Source organism: Procambarus clarkii, chromosome 47 (assembly GCF_040958095.1).
Source record: "Procambarus clarkii isolate CNS0578487 chromosome 47, FALCON_Pclarkii_2.0, whole genome shotgun sequence".
Classification (NCBI taxonomy): Eukaryota; Metazoa; Arthropoda; class Malacostraca; order Decapoda; family Cambaridae; genus Procambarus; species Procambarus clarkii.
In genome coordinates this window covers 25,324,912-25,351,984 of record NC_091196.1, presented here as the reverse complement: position 1 = coordinate 25,351,984, position 27,073 = coordinate 25,324,912, and the positions used below count along the sequence as shown (strand labels likewise).

General features: G+C 40.4%; 1 protein-coding gene across 1 annotated transcript in view; it reads left to right on the top strand.

Moving 5' to 3' along the window:
• Positions 1-841: 841 nt before the first annotated feature.
• Positions 842-27,073, top strand: part of LOC138350779 (uncharacterized) — a 27,048-nt gene continuing 816 nt past the window's right edge. The window contains exons 1-8 of the mRNA XM_069302177.1: positions 842-988; positions 3,342-3,413; positions 3,596-3,913; positions 9,813-10,103; positions 13,261-13,518; positions 22,382-22,678; positions 24,918-25,226; positions 25,461-25,603. Of these exons, the coding sequence (XP_069158278.1) occupies positions 3,350-3,413; positions 3,596-3,913; positions 9,813-10,103; positions 13,261-13,518; positions 22,382-22,678; positions 24,918-25,226; positions 25,461-25,603 (1,680 nt within the window). The 5' untranslated portion in view covers positions 842-988; positions 3,342-3,349. The remainder of the gene's footprint in view (positions 989-3,341; positions 3,414-3,595; positions 3,914-9,812; positions 10,104-13,260; positions 13,519-22,381; positions 22,679-24,917; positions 25,227-25,460; positions 25,604-27,073) is intronic.

Here is a 27,073-nt window from a genome sequence, read left to right as displayed (position 1 = left end):
CTCTTGACACAGAGTATGTATCCCTCCATATAGTCGAGGGTAGCTGAATAAATGTTGATGTTATGTTAATACATAATGTATGTTGGGACTCGGCAGGGTAATCCGTCCGAATATACGACCAAACTGGACAGTTAGAACGCGTAGTGTACATGTCCATGCAGGCATCCCAGTACATACTCGCCTTGATACGTGACTATACGGTCATATAGTCGTAGCCTCTTGGAACAAAATTAATTATGCATTAATAAACTTCTGTTCGATTGGATATTGATTTGTGTAATGGGGAAGATGTAGTTAAATTAATCTGTACGATGCCTTCAACTGTACAGCGGTGAATCATACATGTTATTATTTCCAAGGGAATTATCCCAATGAGTTGAACTCTTGTGTATCAACTTCCACCATTAGGGTTACCACACCAGTATTTTCCTTAATGTGTGTCTGGGTTTTTGGTCGTTAACCTGTTTTCTGGGGTGAGGGGGCTGGGGATTTTTATACATCTTAAAACGTCCAATATTTTTCATTATTTTCCTTACATAAGAGATGCTAATTCAGGAGAGACAGTGAGTTAATTACTCGTGAGAGAGCAGAGTTGTGCATATAGAGGCTCTGGGTTCGTCTAGCTTACTGCACCGTTCAGTTTTTAAAACATTCACAATTTATATCTAAAATATTCTTCCAGTTTCATGCTGAAATTCAGTTCATCGTCATTAATTACCCAACACTGCGAGTCCAGAAACTTCCCAACGCCATCTACATTTTTCAGATCTCCCCCACCCCCCACTATACTCCATTTCCTGCCCCACCCCCTCCCACCCTTCCTCCCTCCCGCCCACCACGGGCAGGGAGATAACAGCTATCGCGGGTATATGAAAAACAAGTGCCTACGTACACCTCAGTCTTCTACCGCACTCTGGGTAGTCAAACCTTCACTCCATCGTCATTCACAGTGATCACTACGAGATAAGAACCACCACACACTTCATTGGTAAGAAAAGCATTTTCGTTTGCGTGTGTTCATGAAGTCTTATGTTTTAAGAGTTCAATTGATGTTGTTCATATTATATGATTGTTGAGGAACAACAAGTACTGACATACACAAACGTTCCTGTATCGGTATTTTAGCAAAGCAACATTGCCTGACAAGAAGATAAAGGAGTAAGATACTTTGGTTTAGACAGACTCCGATATTAGCTATACATCTTCAGGAACAATTACAATGCAAAATCAAGGAGGGTAGAGTTACATTATAAAAAATCTTATTAAGCCAATTAAAGTCTATTGTATGAAAATTGCTTTAATCGATGATAACAAAAGTCATTCGTTTACAATTAAAAAAAAAAAAGGAATAATAATGAATTCCGAACATGATTTTACCAAGGGTCACTCATGTTCATTAGCGTAGTTAATTTATTATACACCCCATACTCATCCGGTGGGCGATGGTGGAAAAGGGTATAGAGACCATAATGGGCTCAGGAACGGTAATTTAGCTCTTAGCTAAATTAATTTAGCTAAGCAAGTAACAGTCTTCATAAGCTAGTTATACACTTTAATGTATAAATATCAATTGTTTGTCTACTGATATCAATTATCAAGTCTATTGATAAGTACCTTATCAATAGACTTGATAAGGTAGACGGCGGCGCCCGGGTCTCGCTCCTTCTTTCCTCCTCCTCTCTCAATCTCCCCGCTCTTCCCATATCCAACCCCCCCTCTCTTCTTCCTATTTTCACACCATGTCCACCTCTCTCTTCACTCCCCCAACATACCCACTCATATTTCTTCCTCCTCTCTCTTCCTTCTCCCCCCAATATCATCAGCTGAAAAACTTTTGAAGAACTCTATGGAAAACGAAACCCTGATTTCAGAGTTTGTAGGCGTCGCTAGGATTTGGATTACTCGCTGATGATTGTTAAATAAGAACACTGTGGCTGACCCCGACTGCCCTATGATAGTCCCATACCACCCATTTGTCATCTAGAAAAAGTTGAGTGAGGCTTGCCTCCATCCTTGGGAAGACGATTTATTTTATAGATTTAGAGCGGTTTACGAACTGGACCACAGCAAACTCTCTAAGCCGAGTAGTTTACATCTATGGTTAACTAATGTTTAACAAATTTACTCATTCTTTTAAATATTTTTCTTCCAGTTGATAGTGAAAAGAACTGTGACATTGTTTACTCTGAATTTAGCCTTCGGTACTGCGCTTAATGAACGGCTCGTTAGAAACATAGAAGCACATTGTATTAGGAGACAAAATGGATTATTGTAACAACGATAATCAATTTTGCTTATCAATGTTACGTCCAGGGTGATCTATTTACGAGAAACAAAACTTTATAAAAATAAGTACAGTGTCCGTTAAGTTTGTTACTGGTTTGCAGTGCTACCGGCAGTATGCTCAAGTAGTAATATGTAAACTTCTGGATGAACAAAGTCAAATTGGCAGAGACTTAATATGTTGAATATGACAGGGTAGAGCTGTTTGCAAATAATTTAAAATATATATATTTTTTATATTAACGGTAGATTTTATATTGGTCTGTAGTTGTTATGACAGCCGTATCGCCTCCGTTATGAACTGGAGTTACTCTTGCGTTTTAAAGGATATCATGAAATATATGACACTGACTAAATGTACCATTGAATAGCAAAGCTATGGGTGGTGGAAGGGCATGAGCGTCACTCTTGTATACCATAGATGGTATTTTATCAATGTTCCCAGCTTTGGTTTTGAGTGAATTGTGGATATAATGTCTGACGGGCTGACTGCTAAAAGAAGTAAAGTTAGGATAGCTGCCGGTGAAACATGTAGTAACATGTGTCTGGGTCTCTGGGATTTTTCTGGCAAGGTTAGCACCAGTTGATGAAAATAAGCTATTAAATTCAGTTGCCGTTTCTAGGTCTGTTGCAAGTGTGTAACCATCTTTGGAGAGTTTTATCTGCTTGTTATGTGATTGTTGTTTAGATCCTAGGATGTTAGAGATGGTTTTCCATGTTTCATTTAGCTTCTTTGAATCCACTCTCATAAACGGAAAGTTTAGTTCTTCTTATTATACTGGTAAGCACTGATGAGTATGTTTTAACCAGTTCTTTTGTAACAAGGCCAATCCTGTTTGTTCATAATCGTGTTTATTGTTAATTGCTTAAAGTACGCCAGTTGTGAGCCAGGGGTTGTTTAATATTTTCGCAGTTACTTTCTTGGTGAGGAAAGGACAGTGTGTTGTACAGACTTAAAAATAGAAAGTTATATAAAAAACATAAGAAGAGCACCGCAGCAGACCTGCTGGTACCCGCCCATACTAGGTTATTCCAAATAATACTTTGACTTATTTCAGGATTCGCCATGGAGGCACGCCTTGTGAGATGTCTACTGCTTGCATTATTGGGAGCATATGTGGAGAGCGAAGGTGATTATAACAATAACTGTCATTTTAATGTTAACTAGGAGGAACACGAGGAAATTTACTTCGTTAATTTTAGCGAAAAGTGAATTTGTAAAAAATCCCTTCTCTTGTTATAATTTATATTCTAAGCAGTATCTAGATACATCATAATGGTATTATATATATAATTTTCTTTTCCCCTCCAGTTCCCGTAAAAATCGAAAAGATTCAGAAGATTACGATGTCGATTCCTGAAACTAAGGCCGTTGAGGACAACACTCTGATATGCTGTAAGGATATCCCTAGCGGTGCAGACGATATTACACTAACATATATACCAGAAGGCACGCCAGAACAGAATTTTAAGGCTCTTACACCCATTGTAGATACTAATTGTATACAGTTCGAGGTATCCCTTTCAAGCGTGTCTACAGAGAGTGATACAACCTTCGAAATAAAATTTGAAAGTTCATCAACCCCAGGAACTTCTTTGGGTCTGGCACAAGCGAAGCTGGTTGTACCAGGTAAGAATATGTATCATTGTTTCGAAACTTTGTAGAATATATTTTGTCTAGGAAATAACCAACTAGTTAATACCTAATATTCATCGGAAATCTGGTAATTACAGTCTTTAAATAGATTATACGCAAACTTGTACATGCACACCTATGCTTGACACCTTAAATCAAATCAAATCAAAAGCTTTATTCATAAATATTTGAATATCTATAATTGGCAAAGCTTACATAAAAATTACAGAACATTATTTGCATAAGAGTCACAATTATCCGATTCAGAATCAGAAACATCATTCATAACAACTTCTACCTACCATTACAATACTGGCTGGACGAAACAGGTGAACAGCAGTCTAAATCAAACTTTCATTTTTGGCATAAAACTGACATTTAGCTTACGATTTGAAAAGTAATATATGTTGTAAAAATAAAGTGAGGTTTATCATTAGAGCGGTACAATTTATATTGAAAAGTTAGGATAATAAGACAATTAAAAGCATCATGCAGGGCGAATAATGCTCCTCTCTATCACCACACTATAATAGTATCTGGCAGTGTTTTATAAATGATTCAAGTTCTATCCGAGTGCTCGGGGACCGGAATTAGTAAGTTTCCTTTCATCACAGTTTCTTAAGACAACCATCACATTGTCATCATATGTGGATGATGATCTGACTGGCAAGAGGAAATTGCTGGGGTGTCAGTCACTCAATATTCTAGAGCGCTACAAATCCTGCTTGCCTAGTCCATACATTCAAGCATCCCTGTCACTAACCCGGGTAATGATCACTGGCTCCAGGTCTCTGATGTAGGCTGCTGTATCATGTGCTTCTAGGTCGATCACATTGTAACAGTCGTAGTGCTCATCATATACTCTGTAGGCGGAGTTTTATTTAGTGCTTTATTCTGATGGTTTAACTGGCCTCATGATTGAATAGAGCAAAAAGTGCTGAGCACGATGTAGATAAACATCTAAATAGCAGATCTGATTGAAAATTAATGGCTTTATGAGATAAAAAGAACTAGTTGCTTATTAATAAAAGGATGAAGTTTAATTAAAAATGGGTAAATGCTGCCATATAAGAGATTAAGTGTTTCATTATTTATATTTTCAAATAAATATTTAGCAGATTGTAAATATTTTGGGATCTGAGAAGCCATTAATGCTTTACTGACAGTTAATTATTCATATTCATGTAAATAGATGGATATACGTTCAAATCTTTTCGGTATAACCTCTTTCCATTATTTCATGTTGGAGAATTAACGCAGTTGTAATAAATTTAAATTTAAAATTAAGTGTTTTAAAAATAACATTCAAGGATGATACCATATCAGTCAATTAGGAGCAGTCACATCAGCCAGTCAATCAGCGAGCACTACCAATAAGTCATCAGGTGAATTAGATCACGTGGAGTAACAGAAAATGTATGTCTGAGGCCGGCTTTGTAAGAAAAGTGATGTAAGAAACGGTTGAAAGAATTAATTATGTTCAAAATTGTCAACAAGAAGGCGTACGAGGACCTCAAGAAGTTGAACCTTGGTCATGATCATTGGAAAAGACCTCTAACTCCTACTGAACATTAAGGTAACTGGCACTCAAGAGGACTCACAACCAATTGTTGTGGGGCACAAATTACCACTTTTGTGGCATGGCGCTAAACTCCATAGAGTATACAGATGATTGGTCCACTCTTGGATGCGTGGTAATGGTTTAGTGATTTTTTGTACAAACTTTGGTCAGGCAGTTGCAATTAATTATTTTGTGTAACATACTATGTAACTATATTTATGGATATGAACGAAGGAAGCAGCACGGACATGACTGGGGTTCCCTCAGACTCTAAAATGGTTACCTAAATGTGCTCCTGTTACTCTTGAGGCTTTAGAAGTGCATATGCCTCTAACTGTTTGACAGTGAAGGTGCAGGGAATAAAGATTAATTTATAGATTTTTTCGGCGCTTTCTTCGTCTTCAGAGGTTCGTGTGCTGGGCGACCAGGCACGTTAGTATCCTCCTGGAAGACTGAATCATGCCCTCTGATCCTGATGGAATGCTAAGAACGATCTCTGGTTGGATTGATAGAGAACAGCCCCCAACAAGCCCCAGCCAAAAAGGCACAAGTTAAAGACAAATAATATGGCTGAAGTGATGAAGGGTGTATGATCTGGAGCATATGAAAAGTACCCGGTAATAACAACACTGAAATATAAATGACAAAATTGGATACGTTTTTTTTTTAATAGTGCCAGAGACCACAACATATACAAGATACAAGGGTGGACGCTTCATGTGACCCACATGCCATCCCAAAACCAGTACAGAGGGCTATGTGTTCTATAGTCAGCTGATGCGGAACTTTAACGGAAAAAATATGGAAGAACTTGAGAACCAGCAAGGGTGTTCTTGCCACATCAAGTAAACGAAGCTTCAATAGAAAAGGTATCACTTTTCCTCAATGCAATCTTCAGAGTTTACCTCGGGCTCAGTGAGGGATTTCCAAGTAGGGCCGGCACTCCCATTCGTGTGGCACCAGTCTCGGTCGAGTCTGCTCCCTCTGGCATTTGGAGCCAACTTTTAGAGCCCACCAAAGGTTCCAGAAAGGCTCCCCAAGTTCCAACTTATGTTGGCGATTCTGTCCCGGTGTCAGCGACTGCCTGACCACCGGTTGCCTCTGGAGCTTCAGCCTCGGCTTACAATATTTTCAGCAGGAGCTTCTAGTATATGTGGCAAGGGTACTGGGAGTTTCCCTCAGCCAAATGGCTCAGGCAAATTAAATTTTTGCCCAAGAAGTTCTCCAAAGCTTGGTACTATTGAAGGAGTACCATGGAGGAGGTTTACGCAGACCTCCAGACCTAACACAGTTCAAATCTGCATCAAAACTCACCTCACTGTTGAAAGATATGTTCAGCCATCAAGAGTGAATTTGTGTCTTGCTCTGCAAAGATCTTTGTGAAGGACTTTCAGAAAGCGAACTAAAGTTGAGACGTTCTCTGCTATACTACAATGGAACTGAAGTGCGTTATGTGCAAATTCGGAAAAGCTGCAGCTGCTCTTATTAATTTTTTTTTGTTAATTTGTGTGCCGGCAAGAAACCATTTGATAATCAAACCACACATTAGAAAATTAAGAAACGACGACCTTTCTATCAGTCCTGAAAAATTATCACGTCGAGTCCAGGATAGACCGAAACGTCGTCGTTTCTTCATTTTCTGATGTGTAGTTTGGTCATCATATTTTCAGTCATTGTGCCTCGTCGTCTACAAGAAACCATTTTTGTATCCCTTTATTTCATTTGGCAAGGTGAATAGAGGCCTCCTCTTATAGGAGGTTACCACACCTAACTTCAAGGGAAAGACCTTCATGGTGGAGGATTTTACTTGTAAATGCTAAATAATGGTGAATTGTCCCATTACCATATTCAGAATGAAGTCATCACAGCAGTAGACCTTACCATACTCCAGATGATACACTAGAGCTAACTTGCGTTATTAGTTGATGATGCAGGCGATGAGTCACAATAACGTGGCTAAAGTATGTTGACCAGACCACACACTAGAAGGTGAATCGACTTGAGAATGGTCCAGGACAGACCGAAACGTACGTCGTCGTCCCTTCACCTTCTAGTGTGTGATCTGGTCAACATACTTTAGTTGATGATCTTCACGATAATGGCAACTTTTCTAATATGTTTGATACTGTAGGTAATTCACTTGCACCACGTGACCCTCAGTCGTGCGTGGATAGAGATGAATGGCCTCATTTTTCATCCCTAAGTAGGTCTCCTTTTGCAGGTCACTGATTTTACATGGAAAGGAGACAATGTCGTCTTTTACATCAAATTTCTATACATTGGAGCTGCTTATTCAATTCATCTTAATAATTTCTTCACGTAGCTTGTTCCACTTTCTTGTGACTCTTAAGGTAAAGAAGATTTTCTTGACATCTCTCCTTCTCATCTGTTTTCTAGCTTCTCCACTGTCCTCTAGTCCTTCCGTTTGTTATGATCAATTTTTTTACGATCCTCTTAATTCTTAACTTTTTTGTATGTTATTACCATATCTACAATGATTTAAATTTTTTCTAAAGTGGTGAGGTTGAATTCATTCACCTTTCACTATAGTTAAATACCCTCAAACTTGGAACAAGGCTAGTTAACTATCGCTGTAGTTTTCTTGATTTATTATTTTTTTTTATTCCTGAAGATTTCACTGATATTTGCCACATTTTCGTCTGTTACAAACGACATCTTTGATATTATGTATACTCCCAATTTGTCTCTTTCTCTGTTCCTAGGACCTGCCTCCTTTTTTTCTGTACTGTCCCTGTGAACTTCTTGCTCTTATCCTCATTTCTCCTTATTCAGCGTTGAAGTCATGACCATTTTTCCGACCAACGATAGAGTACATGGATCTCCCTATAATTTTCAACAGTAATCTTACTTTCTAATAATCCTTATTAGTTTTCCCCTGTCGGGTCACTGACGTATACAAGGAACAAAATGTATTGTATGAGACCAGGGTATTGGTCTCAGTACCCTGCGGGACCCCTGTGGTACGCCGCTCACAACATCTTATCATTCCGACATCTCTCCTCTCATAATTTCTTTCTGTTTTCCCGCCAGGGTGATACTCCCTCACCTATCCAAGCACAGTTACTTCAGCCTGGTTCTGTAGTTTGTATAGGAGCCTTTTATGCAGTACTGTGTCAAATGGTTTCTGTTGATCAAGTAATAAATACACAGATAGCCCACCATTCCCTCTACTATTTTACCGTCAGCATTTCATTATAGAACTCTTAATAGAATCGTTAGACATGATCATCCTTCTCTGAAGCCATGCTGGTGATTTTATAAGTTTTCTAATGTTGCACGAGTCGTTTCCGTGCGTGTCTCTCTGGTACCCTACAAGGAATGCTCGTTAATGACACTGGTTTGTAGTTTAGGGACCACATGCATCTCTCCTTTCCTTTATATAAAGACCAAATTTGTTGTCTTCAGTATTTTTGGCACTTCATTTGATTTTAGGGAGGAGTTAAAAAGCATTATGAAGGGAAGGCGCAGAATTTCCGTATCCAAAGTGAGCTTCATCTGGTTCTATAGACTTCTTTCTATTCCAGTTGTCTCCTGATCACTTCTTTCACTACTTCATTGGGAAAGCTCTGTTCCTCCTGCTCTACTAGGAGTTCCCTCTCTATTACAAATACTTTATGGAATCTCTCGTTTATTACTTCACATACTTCCTTGTTATTTTCTGTGTAGCCGCCCTCTATCGTTTTAAATTTAACATACACATCCTCCTCATATTTGTATTGTGGCTCTCTTCTGTTTTATTATCTATATATTTTCCATGTCTTTTTTTTTCCTACTTTTTACTGCTGTGATCCTTCTATCGAACTAATGAATGGTTTTGTACTTTTTCTTTTAAGTGATTGACTTAGCTTCAGTCTCCACTTATTTTCTAGCTATACAGTTAAAAATTTCATGTGTACATTTCTCTCCGAACACAGTTTCCCACGTTGTTCGGTCTCGGAATTATCTGACTTTCTGGTAATTTCCTTTGCCGAATATTTGTCTTCCTCTTCCACTCTCTTTCCCTCCTGCTGGTATTACTGACATTACAAACTCAAAAGATTAGTACATAGACATTCATTCCCAGAGGAATTTCATATTTAATAGTTATACTGTATCTGCTTCATTTGTGAAGATCAGGTCTAGTTTAGCTAGAAGATTATGTATTTTTCTTGTATCATCTCTAACATGGTTAATCAAGAAGTTCCTTTTTGCTTTCTCTACTAGCAGACTTCACGTACTTTTGTTCCTAATCATGATAGGAAAGTATCAAATGAAATCACAAAAAATATATAATGAAGTTTCATTAACTGAAAATAAATTTTTCGTTTGCAGATATCACTAAAATCCGGGCAGACTTGGTTGGTAAAACTGGAGAAGTCATAAGGGTTTCAGGATTAAGCACATCACCTGACGAATGGACTATAAGCGATTCTGAAAAAAACAAATTAACTTGTAAAGTACTGTCATTAGATGCAACACTGTGCTTTATTCTTAATGATGGTTCATTTACTGAAAGCGATGTACTAACTACATGCGCAACTGTGCCGAACACATTTGATACCTCTGCAGGAGCAACGGTTGATGTCTGTAACGAGGGAGAAGATGCCACACTCCCTACCATAGGTAAGTAGAAGAATATGCACAATTTGTGAGTCGGTGTGAGTGTATCACGGTATGTTTAATAGTTCCTACTTTTGATGCACACCTACAACAATTGGGACCCTGTAGGGAGAAACTATGTGACTTTTTTTACATTTAGTGAAATGTATTAAAGAATACACTTCATTCAGTAGTTATACACACAATATTCTGCATTCAACATTTCTTTCCTGTAGGATATTAGTATTTGCAATTAGGAATACGAAATAATATATATATTTCTTTTTACTGTAAAGTTGTAATTTTACAACTTGTCCCACCAACTGTTATGCTGCTGAGTGCACATATCGAGGTAAAACTTGTGTATACATGTATACATTAATGTGTGTGTGTGCCATGTTTGTGCATGGAGTCAGTGGGCTAACTCCAACTGTGTATGGAGTCAGCCTCCACCACATCACTGTCTAATGCATTCCCCTTATTAACTACTCTGACACTGAAAAAGTTCTTTCTAACGTCCCTGTGGCTCATTTGGGTACTCAGTATCCACCTGTGTCCCCTTGTTCGCGTACCACCCGTGTTAAAAAGTTTATCCTTATCAACCCTGTCAATTCTTCTGATAATTTTGTAGGTAGTTATCATGTCTCCCCTTACTCTTCTGTCTTCCAGTGTAGTGAGGTTCATCTCACGCAGCTTTTCCTCGTAACTAATGCCTCTTAGTTCTGGGACTAGCCTAGTGGCATTCCTCTGAACTTTTTCCAGCTTCGTCTTGGGCTTGACGAGGTACGGGCTCCATGCTGGGGCCGCATACTCCAGGATTGGTCTTACACAGGTTTCTGAAGGCTGTTCTGATGTTAGTCAGCCTCGCGCATGACGTAGATGTAATTGTTTTTATGTGGGCTTCAGGAGACAGGTTTGGAGTGATATCAACTCCTAGATCTTTCTCTCTGCCCGTTTCATGAAGTACTTCTTTTCTCATTCGGTATCCTGTGTCTGGCCTCCTGTTTCCACCGCCTAGTTTCATTACCTTACATTTACTCGGGTTGAACTTTAGTAGCCATTTGTTGGACCATTCATTCAATCTGTCTGTCTAGGTCATCTTGTAGCCTCATACAATCTTCCTCTGTTTTAATCCTCCTCATAATTTTTGCATCATCAGCAAACAATGAGAGGAACGATTCTATACCCTCTGGAAGATCATTTACATATATCAGAAACAGTATAGGTCCAAGGACTGAACCCTGCGGGGGACTCCACTGGTAACGTCTCGCCAACATGAGGCCTCACCCCTCACAGTGACTCGCTGTCTTCTGTTGCTTAGGTACTCCCTTATCCAAACTAGTACCTTCCCTTTCACTCCGGCCTGCATCTCCAGCTTTTTCACTAGCCTCTTGTGTGGTACTGTGTCAAAGGCTTTCTGGCAATCCAAAAATATGCAGTCTGCCCACCCCTCTTTTTCTTGTCTGATTTTTGTTGCCTAGTCATAGAATTCAATTAATCCTGTGAGGAAGGACTTGCCATCCCTGAACCCATGTTAATGCTGTGTAACAAAGTTCTTTCGTTCCAGATGTTCCACAAGCTTTTTTCGCACAATCTTTTTCATCAGCTTGCATGGTATGCAGGTTAGAGACACTGCTTCCTGTCTATCCCCCTTCTTGTATATCGGGACTACGTTAGCAGTCTTCAAAATTTTTTACAATTCCCCTGTTACCAGTGATTTGTTATACACTATGGAGAGTCACAGGCACAGTGCTTCTGCTCCTTCTTTTAGTATACATGGGGGGATTCCATCCGGGCCTATAGCCTATGTCACATCCAACTCTAGCAAGAGCTTCCTTACATCCCCACTAGTAATCTCAAACTCTTCTAGTGGTTCCTGGTTAACTATTCCCTCTCTTATCTCTGGAACTTCCCCTTGCTCTAATGTGAAGACCTGGAATTTCTCATTCAATTTCTCACACACTTCCTTGTCGTTTGTAGTGAATCCGTCTGCCCCTATCCTCAATTTCATTACCTGTTCCTTTACTGTTGTTTTTCTCCTGATGTGACTGTGCAGCAATTTAGGTTGAGTCTTTGCCTTGCTTGCGATGTCATTTTCGTATTGCCCTTCTGCTTCTCTTCTCAACCTGACATATTCATTCCTGGCACTCTGGTTTCTTTCTCTGCTCTCAAGTGTCCTGTTATTTGTATAGTTTCCCCACGCCCTTTTATTCTGCTGCTTAGCTAGCCTACATCATGGGTTTGTTAAACCATGGTTTTCTCATCTGCATCTCGTTGTTTTCCTTTTGGACCGGGACAAACTTGTTTGCTGCCTCCTTACACTTTTGCGTGATGTAGTTCATCATGTCTTGGGCCGTCTTTCCTCTGAGCTCTGTTTCCCATGTTATATCTGTTAGGAATTGCCTTATCTCTTCATAGTTTCCCTTCCGGAATGCCAGTCTTTTGTTTTCAGTTCCCCTCCTCGAGTTCATTAACCCTTCTTCGACTAGATACTCAAACATCAGTACACTGTTGTCGCTCATTCCTATTAGGAGCTCGAAACAGATTTCCCCTTATATCGGAGTCGTTCAGAGTGAAGACTAGGTCGAGGCTCGCTGGTTCATCGTTCCATCTCATTCTTGTGGGTTCTCTGATATGTTGGCATAAAAATTTTCTTGTTGCCACCTCCAATAGTTTAGCTCTCCATGTATCCTTACCTCCACACGGTTCGTTCTTCTCCCAGTCTATCCTTCCGTGGTTGAAGTTCCTCATGATGAGCAAATGGGATCTATTTCTACAAGCAGCAGAGGCTGCCTGTAGATGTGTCTATGTGTGTGTGTGTGTGTGTGTGTGTGTGTGTGTGTGTGTGTGTGTGTGTGTGTGTGTGTGTGTGTGTGTGTGTGTGCGTGCGTGTGTGTGTGTGTGTGTATATGTGTGTGTGTGTGTGTTTACGCACTTTGAATCTGCTGTTTGTTGATATCGGGTTCCACCTTCTCATCATTTGTTGCCCTTTAAACAATCGCTGTGATCGTCCCCTAATATCTTGGTTATTGTCGCATTTTCATTTAAATTCATGCATATGGTGAGCGTGGGCATATGTACACATGTGCTATGTGTATGTATGTACATGAGCCATGTGTACTCATACACATGTGTGTATGCTCACATATCTTTCTAATATAATCTATATAATTTGTTACAGGTCCTGAGACAACTGCCGCAACACTGTTCTATGGCGATAACAATATGGCGATTACGATTTCTGAAACATCTGGAGCAACATTATATGATGTCGTTTTCTCGCATGATGGAATAATCGATATTAATACAGGCCTCAATTCAGTTCCTCCTATAACAGCTTCAGTAACCAGGTATACCCCAGCTGTGAGGGATATAAGTATCATCGTGGTTGGCCTTGATGAACCTGCTGTGGTCGAGTCTAATAGCACAAACTTCAGAGGTAAATATTAATTTAAGGCAATACTCTTGTATTCTTTGAGGTTCAGGCTCATAATTCTTAAATGTGTAATAGAATTTATTGTATTTTAATGGTCAATCATTACTAGTTTACGAATAGTTTTAATTTGTTTTACCTCCAAAAGCTCTGAATAAAAGAAATTGTATCATATTTTGTTGCTGTGTAAATTTGTTTATAACGTTAATATTCACTCCAGCGTTTTCTGACAAGAATAATTATTTTGAAGATTTGCAGATATTGTAAATCACACAGGTATGTAAATCGTAAATCACACAGATATATGTAAACACACACACACACACACATGGGGGCTTGAGAGGCGGGACCAAAGAGCCGAAGCTCAACCCCCGCAAGCACAATTAGGTGAGTACACAGAGTGCCCCGCGGTCAGCGCTCGGGGGTCGTAGTCCTAAGGGCCGGGGTTCGATTATGTGCGTGTGTATGTTAGACAGAAATACGTGTAGTAGATATGATAAAGAGGAAATTAGATCACTCGAAGGTTAAAAAGGCGGAGACCAAGAGCTAATTGTTCAATCCTACAGGCATAAATTCTAAATATAAATAGTAAATACACACACACACACACACACACAACAACAACAACAACAACAACAACACACAGATGCAACTAAAGCAGTTGGACCAGACAAAGTATCACCGTGGATACTAAAAGAAGCAGCACAGGCAATCAGCTTGCCTCTGGCAATGATCTTTAATGAGTCACTTATGTCAGGAGAATTGCCCAGTTGCTGGAAGAAGGCAAATGTCGTGCCGATCTTCAAGAAAGGTGATAGGGAGGAGGCACTTAACTATAGACCTGTATCACTGACAAGCATCCCCTGTAAAATACTGGAAAGAATAATTAGGCTATGACTGGTTGCACACCTGGAGAACATTAGGTTTGTGAACAAACATCAACATGGGTTCTGGACAGGGAAATCGTGCCTAACAAACCTTCTGGAATTCTATGATAAAATAACGATAAGACAGGACAGAGATGGTTGGACAGACTGCATATTTCTGGACTGCCAAAAAGCCTTTGATACAGTACCGCACATGAGACTGCTGTTCAAGCTCGATAGGCAGGCGGGGATGGGGGGAAAGGTCCTAGCATGGATAAGGAACTACCTAACAGGAAGGAGCCAAAGAGTTACGGTAAGGGGCGAGAAGTCGGACTGGCGAACAGTAACAAGTGGAGTACCACAAGGACTGGTGCTGGGACCAATTCTATTTCTTGTATATGTTAACGACATGTTTACAGGCGTAGAGTCCTACATGTCGATGTTTGCGGATGACGCAAAGTTGATGAGAAGAGTTGTGAAAGATGAGGATTGCAGGATCCTCCAAGAGGACCTGAACAGGTTGCAGAGATGGTCAGAGAAATGGCTACTGGAATTCAACACGAGCAAATGTAAAGTTATGGAAATGGGACTAGGAGATAGGAGACCAAAGGGACAGTACACAATGAAGGGGAACAGCCTACCTGTAACGACGCGTGAAAGAGACCTGGGGGTGGACGTAACACCTAATCTATCTCCTGAGGCACATATAAATAGGATAACGACAGCAGCGTACTCTACACCGGCAAAAGTTAGAACATCATTCAGAAACCTAAGTAAGGAGGCATTTAGGGCGCTTTACACTGCCTACGTAAGGCCAGTCTTAGAGTATGCCGCCTCATCATGGAGTCCCCATCTGAAGAAGCATATAATGAAACTGGAAAAGTTTCAGAGGTTTGCAACGAGACTCGTCCCAGAGCTACGAGGGATGGGGTATGAGGAGCGCCTGAGGGAACTGTGCCTTACGACACTAGAAAGAAGAAGGAAGAGGGGGGACATGATAGGAACGTATAAGATACTCAGAGGGATTGACAGAGTGGACATAGACGAAATGTTCACACGGAATAGATACTCAGAGGGATTGACAGAGTGGACATAGACGAAATGTTCACACGGAATAGTAACAGAACGAGGGGACATGGATGGAAGCTTGAAACTCAGATGAGTCACAGAGATGTTAGGAAGTTTTCTTTTAGCGTGAGAGTAGTGGGAAAATGGAATGCACTTCAGGAACAGGTTGTGGAAGCAAATACTATTCATAATTTTAAAACCAGGTATGATAGGGAAATGGGACAGGAGTCATTGCTGTAAACAACCGATGCTCGAAAGGCGGGATCCATGAGTCAATGCTCGATCCTGCAGACACAACTAGGTGAGTACAACTAGGTGAGTACACACACACACTGGCCAACATAAGAACAGCATTCAGAAACTTGTGTAAGAAATCATTCAGAACTTTGTATACCACATATGTTAGGCCAATCCTGGAGTATGCAGCCCCAGCATGGAGTCCATATCTAGTCAAGGATAAAACTAAGCTGGAATAGGTTCAAAGGTTTGCCACCAGACTAGTACCCGAGCTAAGAGGTATGAGCTACGAGGAGAGACTACGGGAATTAAACCTCACTTCGTTGGAAGAAAGAAGAGTTAGGGGGGGGGACATGATCACCACATTCAAGATTCTCAAGGGAATTGATAGGGTAGATAAAGACAGTCTATTTAACACAAGGGGCACACGCACAAGGGGACACAGGTGGAAACTGAGTGCCCAAATGAGCCACAGAGATATTAGAAAGAACTTTTTTAGTGTCAGAGTGGTTGACAAATGGAATGCATTAGGAAGTGATGTGGTGGAGGCTGACTCCATACACAGTTTCAAGTGTAGATATGATAGAGCCCAATAGGCTCAGGAACCTGTACACCTGTTGATTGACGGTTGAGAGGCGGGACCAAAGAGCCAGAGCTCAACCCCCGCAAACACAACTAGGTGAGTACACACACACACACCACACACCGAGGCCTCGCAGCTGAGTGGACAGCGCTCGGAAGTCGTAATGCTAAAGGCCCGGGTTCGGTTCCCGGCCGAGGCGGAAACAAATGGGCAGAGTTTCTTACACCCTGATGATACTGTTTACCTAGCAGTAAATAAGTACCTGGGAATTAGACAGCTGCTACGGGCTGCTTCCTGGGGTTGTTTGTGTGTGTGTGTGTGTACTCAGCTATTTGTGCTTGCGGGGGTTGAGCTTTGACTGTTTGGTCCCGCCTCTCAACTGTCAATCAACTGGTGTACAGATTCCTGAGCCTACAGGGCTCTATCATATCTACATTATAAACTGTGTATGGAGTCAGCCTCCACCACATCACTGCCTAATGCATTCCATCCGTTAACTACTCTGACACTGAAAAAGTTCCTTCTAACGTCTCTGTGGCTCATGTGGGGACTCAGTTTCCACCTGTGTCCCCTTGTTCGCGTCCCACCAGTGTTGAATAGTTTATCCTTGTTTACCCGGTCGATTCCCCTGATGATTTTGTAGGATGTGATCATGTCTCCCCTTACTCTTTTGTCTTCCAGTGTCGTAAGGTGCATTTCCCGCAGCCTTTCCTCGTAACTCATGCCTCTTAGTTCTGGGACTAGTCAAGTGGCATACCTTTGAAATTTTTCCAGTTTCGTCTTGTGCTTGATAAGGTACGGGCTCCATGCTGGGGCCGCATACTCCAGGATTGGTCTTACATATGTGGTGTACAAGATTCTGAACGATTCCTTACACAGGTTCCTAAACGCTGTTCTGATGTTAGCCAGCCTCGCGTATGCCGCAGACGTTATTCTTTTTATGTGGGATTCAGGAGACAGGTTTGGTGTGATATCAACTCTTAGATCTTTCTCTCTGTCCGTTTCATTAAGTACTTCATCTCCTATTCTGTATCCTGTGTCTGGCCTCCTGTTTCCACTGCCTAGTTTCATTACTTTGCATTTAATCGGGTTGAACTTCCAGAGTCATTTGTTGGACCATTCACTCAATCTGTCTAGGTCATCTTGTAGCCTTCTACTATCATCCTCTGTTTCAATCCTTTTCATAATTTTTGCATCATCGGCAAACATTGAGAGAAACGATTCTATACCCTCTGGAAGATCATTTACATATATCAGAAACAGTATAGGTCCAAGGACTGACCCCTGTGGGAATCCACTCGTAACGTCTAGCCAATCTGAGACCTCACCCCTCACACTGACTCGTTGTCTCCTGTTGCTTAGGTACTCCTTTATCCAATGGAGTACCTTCCCTTTCACTTCAGTCTGCATCTCCAGCTTTTTCACTAGCCTCTTGTGTGGCTCTGTATCAAAGGCTTTCTGACAATCCAAAAATATGCAGTCTGCCCACGCTTCTCTTTCTTGCCTTATTTTTGTTGCCTGGTCGTAGAATTCAAGTAACCCTGCGAGGCAGGACCTGCCATCCCTGAACCCATGTTGATGCTGTGTTACAAAGTTCTTTCGCTCCAGGTGCTCCACTAGCTTTCTTCGCACAATCTTCTCCATCAGCTTGCATGGTATGCAGGTTAGGGACACTGGCCTGTAGTTCAGTGCCTCCAGTCTATCCCCTTTCTTGTATATCGGGACTACGTTAGCTGCTTTCCAAATTTCTGGCAGTTCCCCTGTTGCCAGTGATTTGTTATACACTATGGAGAGTGGTAGGCACAGTTCTTCTGCTCCTTCCTTTAGTATCCAAGGGGAGATTCCATCTGGGCCTATAGCCTTTGTCACATCCAACTCTAGTTAACACTTCCTTACTTCCTCGCTGGAAGTCTCAAACTCTTCCAGTGGTTCCTGGTTAGCTATTCCCTCTCTTATCTCTGGAATTTCTCCTTGCTCTACGGTGAAGATCTCCTGGAATTTCTTATTCAGTTCCTCACACACACTTCCTTGTCGTTTGTAGTGAATCCTTCTGCCCCTATCCTTAATTTCATAACCTGTTCCTTTACTGTTGTTTTTCTCCTGATGTGGCTATGCAACAATTTAGGCCGAGTCTTTACCTTGCTTGCGATGTCATTTTCGTATTGTCTTTCTGCCTCTCTTCTCATCCTGACATATTCATTCCTGGCATTCTGGTATCTTTCTCTGCTCTCCAGTGTCCTGTTATTCCTATAGTTTCTCCATGCCCTTTTACTTTGCTGCTTAGCTAGCCTACATCTCTGATTAAACCATGGGTTTCTCATCTTCATTTCACTGTTTTCCTTTTGGACTGGGACAAACTTGTTTGCTGCGTCCTTGCACTTCTGCGTGATGTAGTCCATCATATTTTGGGCCGTCTTTTCCCTGAGCTCTGTTTCCCATGCTATATCTGTTAGGAATTTTCTCATCTCCTCATAGTTTCCCTTTCGGTATGCTAACCTTTTGGTTTCGGTATCCCTCCTCGAGTTCAATAACCCTTCTTCAATCAGGTACTCAAACGCCAGTACACTGTGGTCGCTCATTCCTACTGGGTCCTCAAACCGATTTCTCTTATGTCGGAGTAGTTCAGAGTGAAGACTAGGTCGAGTCTTGCTGGTTCTTCATTTCCTCTCATCCTTGTGGGTTCTCTGACATGCTGGGTTAAGAAGTTTCTAGTCGCCACCTCCAATAGTTTGGCTCTCCACGTATCCTCGCCTCCATGCGGTTCCTTGTTCTCCCAGTCAATCCTTCCGTGATTGAAGTCCCCCATGATGAGCAGGTGGGATCTATTTCTACAGGCAGCAGAGGCTGCCCTCTCAATTATAGTGTTAGCTGCCATGTTGTTGTTTTCATAATCTTGACTGGGTCTTCTGAGTCTTGTGTGTGTGTGTGTGTGTGTGTGTGTGTGTGTGTGTGTGTGTGTGTGTGTGTGTGTGTGTGTGTGTGTGTGTGTGTGTGTGTATGTGTGTGTATTCACCTAGTTGTATTCATCTAGTTGTGCTTACGGGGGTTGAGCTTTGCTCTTTTGGCCCGCCTCTTAACTGTCAATCAACTGTTACTAACTACTAACTATTTTTTCACACACACACCCAGGAAGCAGCTCCGTAACAGTTGTCCAAGTCCCAGGTACCTATTTACTGCTAGGTAACAGGAGCATCAGGGTGAAAGAAACTTTGCCCATTTGTTTCTGCCTGGTCCAGGAATCGAACCCAGGCCACAGAATTACGAGTCCTGCGCGCTGTCCACTCAGCTACCAGACAACTGTGTGTGTGTGGGTGGGGGGGGGGAGGTTAGAGAGAAATATATATAGTAGATATAACAGAGGAAAAATAGATTGGTTAGAAAGGCGGGATCCAAGAGCTAAAGCTCGATTTTGCAGACACAAATAATAAATACAAATAGTAAATACACACCCACATATCTACATTCGCTTCACAGCATAAACACTTCAAAAGCCTCACGTCTATAATGTTATCCAGAAACTATTTACAAGCCAGCATTTACTCAATTCTTTTCTGTGCTATGTAGTCGTAATGGCTTGGTTCTTTCACCTCATAATTCCCTTCCCCCTTAAATTTTTTCTGAATTAAAATGATATATTTTGTATCTTTTGCTTCGCCTTTTTATTTGTGTTAATACATTTAGCACCCTATTAATATCCTCTTCTTATTACCCATCGTCCATTTGATCACTGCTGACATATCCCCTCTTACACTTCGCCTTTCTAGTGAATATATAAATAAAACTTTCTTCTGTATCTTCACAAGGGAGGTTCTAATACCTGGGATTAACGTTATTGTCCTTCTTTGGTGACTTTATATGAAGTTCACGTCTATTCTATAGTATGGTGACCAAATTCAAATTTCTTAATCCAAACGGGGCCTAGCAAGGACAAAACACAACTGAGGAATAACTTAGCTAATACTTGTAGATATAATGCATTGATATAATGCATTAAATATATAAAGTATATATATATATATATATATATATATATATATATATATATATATATATATATATATATATAAATATATATATATATATATATATATATATATATATATATATATATATATATATATAATGAAATATATAAAGAATATATTAAATATATAATGCAATAAATATATATATATATATAAATGATATAAAGATATAAGCTATTGTAGCATTGATAGAGACAAGGTTATTTTGCCATCTTTGTAAGTGATCCCAATGAGTGTCGTAGATTGTGTTGCTAAACCTGAACAGTGAAGAAATGATTGCAATGCAGATGCTTCTCTCATACTGAAATTTATTAATTGCAAATGTGTGCAACCTTCGCTTTCAATAATAGTAATGCATTGGCGAAAGACTATGATTGGTTAATGTGGGAAATGTTTAAGATGCTCAAGGCTTGTTAGTGAACGTTCATCAGAAGTAAGTGAAAGCTGTTTTTAGGAGATTTAGACATAACCTGTATACAATAGACAACCAATGAGTCAAGGACCAATTTATTTTAGACTTTGTCTTTACAATGAACGAAGGAGAAAACTCCACTTTAAACTCAGGAGTACCATTGATAAAATTGACCGTGATTGGGACCAGTGATGATTTGGATAATTTGCATACAAATATTTTGTGTAAACTCTGGTAGTGGAGGTAGACTAAGTTTAATTTTCTCATATGATGTCAAAATGGAATGAAAATTGACAAATGCAGTTTATTGAAAATATCAAAGGTACTGTACTAGATATCAGCTTGATAATAATAACATTGCAAAATCAAATTATGAAAAGGATCTAGAGGTCATGAATAGCAGATTAAAATCTGTAAAAATAATAACGAGTGTGCATGGTGGTAATATGTGTAAAGCTTGGACTGGCTTCAGTAGAAGACTCGACTTCCTGTGCAGTCAGTAGAATCCCAGGTTGTATAACTTATACCATGTCGTGGTACAGGGGTAAGGTGCGCGGCTGGGAGTACCCTGATCGCTGGTTCCTGTCACCTCACTGTTCCAACTGACTTTCTCATTTATATATCTCACATTAGTGTGATATCTTTGTGTAACTGTTATCGTTCAACTTATTTATATGGATTCTGATATACGCAAGTTTTATCCACCTTACTAATAATGGATGTGCATTTTTTGTAAGTATACAGAGAAGGACGATTAAGTTCATTTCAAGTGTCTGGAACCTTCCTATGAAGAGAGACTGAAAAAGCCGTTTACATTCCCTAGAAATGAAAACAATTAGAGGGATCTTGACTGAAGTGAACAAATGAAATGGTAAAAAAAGTAAATAAGAATTACAAGTTCGCTAACGGAGTTGCGGATCCGTAGCACAAATTATCAAGTAACGAAATAACATTTTATAACAAAATTAATAAGAAAGTTTCAAGCCTAGGGAGTTGTTCGGTAGACATAGCGACGGCTTGACAAGGGCTAATAGGCCTCCTCTGATTTTTTTAATCCGTGTTCTATTGTTCTTTTGTATCAGTTTTTACAGCAAAATTTAGTATATTAAAATGAAACATAATAAATAGCATGTATAATTCTTAACATACCAAATAGGTTAGTAAAACTAACGTGATATTTCGCCTATATATCGATTAGGTAAATCTATATTCTTAATACAATTATGAGTTGATGCATTCCTAAACCAACAAATAAATGATTCTCTAAGTCAAGACGAAACATATTTCTTCAGTTGTGTAAGTGCAGTGATTTTCTGACAATAATATTTTTCTTATTTAGTTACTTTTTTTTATGTAACACTGTTCTCAACTAATATCTGTTTGTTTTGTTATTTTTGTTTATGTCTATGTGGTCCGTCATTTGAATCTACGTTCATCCTGGATAATATTTACATCTATATGTGTGTTAAGAACTCTTGTAGTTGCATCTACTAATTCAATGTGAAGTTCAGTATTCTGGAGTTCATTGAACATCTTGTGCGCATGTCCAAGTGTACTTAGGAGATGGATCAAATGTCACAGTTAGGTTTCATTCCTTTATGAGATGTTAATAGGGTTAAAGTGTCTGACTCTTGTTTAAGAGGAGTGTAAATATAACAAGGTAATTATATTTTTTCAGATTATGACCTCAAGGTTACTGCATTTGGTTCAACTATAGAAATGGAATGGACGAACGCTGATCACGTAAATATATTCTCGGCAGCTTTAAACTCTGGTAACAGCCCTTCATTCAACGATGCAGATGTTGACTGCAACGATCTTGAGAACTGCTATGCATACTTCATTAACGTTGACCCTTCACCCACAAATAGAGTCCAAATTCAGCCGTATAAAGACTCTGAAAAAAATGCCCTGAATGCGATTGTTTCGGGTGATGTAGCTGTTTCACCATCACCCACTTTGGACAATAGCAGAGGTATTTTAAGCGTATTTATTTTGTAAAAAAAAAATACTTATTTCATGAGGATTACTAAAAGACAGTAAACTGTAAATACTTCAAATATCTGTCGAAGGCAAATGGTAAAATCTTTATAGTTTATTAATATCATTTGCAACATGGCCTACCTTTTGTTACTTGATGTTAGTGAGTCGATCTAGTGTTCCTTGGTGTTATCTAATGGCTTATTATCATAAAAAGAGTTCACAAATTTCGCTTTCGAACAGTATTGCCCCTTTGGACCTTAGCTACTCCAAGTCTGATTATCATGTAAATTATGTAAGAGTACTTATTGCTAGATCGTTCTGGTAAGAAATATACAATTTCGAGCATCAACACATTTACCCAGTTTATTAGAGTGGGAAGACTGTACCTTCCTCGATTGCCAGAAAGTGTTTGACACTGTCCTGCACAGTATAAGTTAATGGACAAGTGTTTGATGGGTTGGCAGTCTTACCCATGGGCCTGACAGCTGAGTGGACAGCGCTTCGGATTCGTAGTCCTGAGGTTCCGGGTTCGATCCCCGGTGGAGGCGGAAACAAATGGGCAGAGTTTCTTTCACCCTGATGCCCCTGTTACCTGTCAGTAAATAGGTACCTGGGAGTTAGACAGCTGCTACGGGCTGCTTCCTGGGGATGTGTAACAAAAAGGAGGCCTGGTCGAGGACCGGGCTGCGGGGACGCTAAGCCCCGAAATCATCTCAAGATATACCCATCACTAGGCAGTCTCCTGCTTCTAATACATCAATGATCTGAGGTTAAGTTAGGTTAGGTTAGGAAATTAACTCTTTATTTTTTTCATGTTTGTAGATGATGGAAAACTAATGTGAAGTGACAGTACAGAGGAAGTCTGTGGGAAAATTGCCAGAGGACCTGAACATTTTTCAGAGAAGGTCTGGGAAATGGCTACGGAACTTTAAACCTGATAATTTCAAAGTTTTAAGCAATCAAAGAGGAACAAGATTTGGAGAGCCAAACAAGTCGAACAGGAGATGAGTTTTCATATAAGAGAAGAAAGGTTTCAGAGTTGTCAAAAGCTGACTTCTGATGCCGGAGACCGTCTTTAGCAGGATAACGTCTGCAGCATAAGCTAAACTGAAAAAATGTTTGAATAGCCTAAAGGAACTTGAGAAATAAAGCAATATAAATAAAGCTTTATAAATAAAGCGAGCCACAGGGATATAAATAATAAAGCGTAAGAGCTGTTAACATGTATAATGCATTACAAGTGGGTGTTGTTGAAGCAAACTCTAAATATTACACATTCGGAAGAAAATATTATAAAATACATGAAGTATGGGAATTATTGCAATAAACCGACCAAAAGTGATAATGCAGAGCTTAGAACACTCCATTTTACAGAGCTTAGAAGTTCAAGCCTGACCATGTAAGCACATATACATATGTAAATACACCCATACACACAAGAATCATAAAATTCCTGGACAGTGGAAAGAGGCACTCAAGACATAAAAGAGCACATGCAATGATGGACTGTCACTGATGAGCACAGAAAAGCTGAAGGCACATAGCACAAGACAAAGGTGAACCACAATGAATGCAAAAAACAGCTTATGAAGGTGTTTCAACCAAAAGAGAGGCTCATGAGCAATCTGAAAATGATAAAGTTAGGAAGTAAAGACATGACCAAATCTACACAACCACGTTAAAAGGATGGATAAACTGAAGAAGTGAGGTAAACAAACTGAAAATGACAGGTTTATGGGGAACTTGGGAATATCCCAGAAAGTGTTCAATAGTAGGAAGGCATTATGAAGGTACTCAGTGTTACCACTGAGTTTCCTCTGTTACCGCTAGAGAAAAGGCTCGTGGAAATAAAACGAGAGGGCAGGATAAAATATTGCTATTGGCGCTAAAGAAGGCAGATCATAGCCATCTGTCAATTTACTCTCCTGCAATGCATCATTGGAGAAGGCCGAACTATTAAGGAGTTCGAAACAGGCTGACGTGCTATTAATAATCAAGAAAGCACTACAAACATGTCTTGAACTACTGGCCTGTGTTAGTGACAACCATGCCTTGCAGAGTAATAGATAGGCAGCCTGTTCTTTCAATGTGACAACCGTGTTTTTTTATTGTATCAAAATATATGAGCCTACATAAACCCACCTAACCCTAACGACCCTGACTTTCATTTCCGCAGAATGCTGTATTTACGACTTTTTTTACTAATATATGATAACTATATCTTGTTACAGACTTGTTAATCCAGAATATCAACCTCGACTGGAGTAGTGATAGTTTAACAGTGGACGTTGAGGTGTGTTTCCAGCACGAGGACGCCGCGGACCTGGCGCAATACCAGCTGGTGTTAGTGGACTCTAAGGGACACTGGGTTCGTGTCCAAGGGACATCACAGAAAACAGACGGCATCCTGTGCTTCTCAGGGGCGACACTGGACACCCGTCAATTCACGACGGCCAATAAGGTGGCTGTGTTGGTGACCAAGAGAGATGTGGACGGCCGTACCGTCCTGGCCAGCGCAGAATCCCACATATTCTTCATCAGTAAGTACCGAACTGTCTTCTGATGTAGCAATAGTTTTCCGTTCCAATATGGGTTCCTATTGCCAAGGGACAGGAAGCCTGTAAAGGTTACCGAGTTTCCCCCTTGTTGATGGCAGACCTTCCCAAGGAAGCAATGTACAACCCAGATACCTATATTTTTTCCTTAATATAAACGAAACTGTGTATAACACACTCTAGTAACCATATGTCTTATGCCTGCCACGACTCCTACAGCTCCCAAGGTGGCTGAAGGAGTGAGCGGACGTGGGAACATCGTCTCCTGGAGGAACCCTGGCGGTTACAAGTTCACCGCCAAGAGGGCGGGTCGTCCCGCCCAGATCACGACTAATCACGGCTCCCTTTACTACTTCCATCGGGTAAGTTATAGTAATGTGAGCCGCTGACCAATCACAAGATGAATGAAATCAATATTAGCTGTAGCTTAGTGCCTAAAGGGAAGAATACCCCATAAATCCGTGTATATGAGTGTGAGGAAATGTTGTGCGGGGTAAGTGTGAAAGAGAGCATATTTATTTCGCGGGCTCACCATAGCCCGTGCTACTTAGAACTTTTTGTTCCAAGTAGCGAATCTTAAACAACAACAACAACGAGAGCACGTAATACAGAATTTTTGAACGTTTAGACTACTTTGGATACTCTTTGATTTTGTTGTTGTTTGTAAGTAATGCATAGGCCTAGGAATTTTCTCAAACATTGTTTAGTTCCGAGATTTATATTATCATCTGAATTGGCTGTGAGATGTGTGAACTATTTTATGCGATTACTTACTGTATCATTCATCGCGTTTGAGTAAAACAAAATGAGGTAGTAACAGACACCTAACCCACACAACTGAAAATAAGAGAATTGACGATTTTGATTTTTTGATTGTTGCCGCCGAATTGACGACGTTTCGGTGTGTCCTGGAGGTAGTAACATCAGCAAGGTGCAGTGGATAATGAGTAACTTGGCCAGTTATGTTATGCACCATTGGGTCTGGCTAGTGACTGCTGTGATGACCACACGGACAGCCATTCAGTTGACGAGGTCACTATGAGTATATAGTTATGATTAACATTCTTTTTATCCCTTCAATTATATGCCAAGTGTTGAGAAGGTCGCTGGTGTGAACGAGGAACGGGGCGAGACCAAATAGGTCCCCCTCGGGATGTCATTGTTTATTATGAGAGAAGGACTGAAAAGACTTTATTGGTACTTGTGCAGTAGTGACTGTTGATGATAATGTATATAATTATAGATGTGGCTCTCAGCTCTATAACTATTGTGCTCTACAGTATCACAACCCTTCTGTAAGTCTACGAAGAAACCGATATGTGGAAAGTGATATATTCAGAGGTGACCGTGGGTCCGAAAGGCACACACACCTTAACGTGATTCGCTCGGCTAGAATGTTCTGCCCCATCATCCCATGCTCGCTAGCCCACAGTGAGTCTTCCAGACAAAGGCTACAAATTAGCCAATCCAGATGAAGCATATTCAGCTGGCTTCACTCTGGTTGGTGGCCAAGAGATAAGCACAACTGGTGACCTCTGACGGCCCCCGGAGTAGTAGGCTGGGTGGGCTTGATGGGTCTGTGCCTGGGCTTGAGGTGTGGTGGAGAGTAGCGTGATGTGTAGGCGTTGGTGGTGACGCCTCAGAGAGTCTTGTTTCTTCATCTGACTTCTATCTTCCGGGTGAAGTACCCGACACTTTCCATTGTTTTGGATCCGTTTTGCACATAAGGTTCCTGATGTACTCACTCATATACTCATTAATGGTTCTTTGTCCTAATTAGTCAACAAATTATCCTACAACGGCGATAATTTAACTCGGCGCAACTAGAGCTG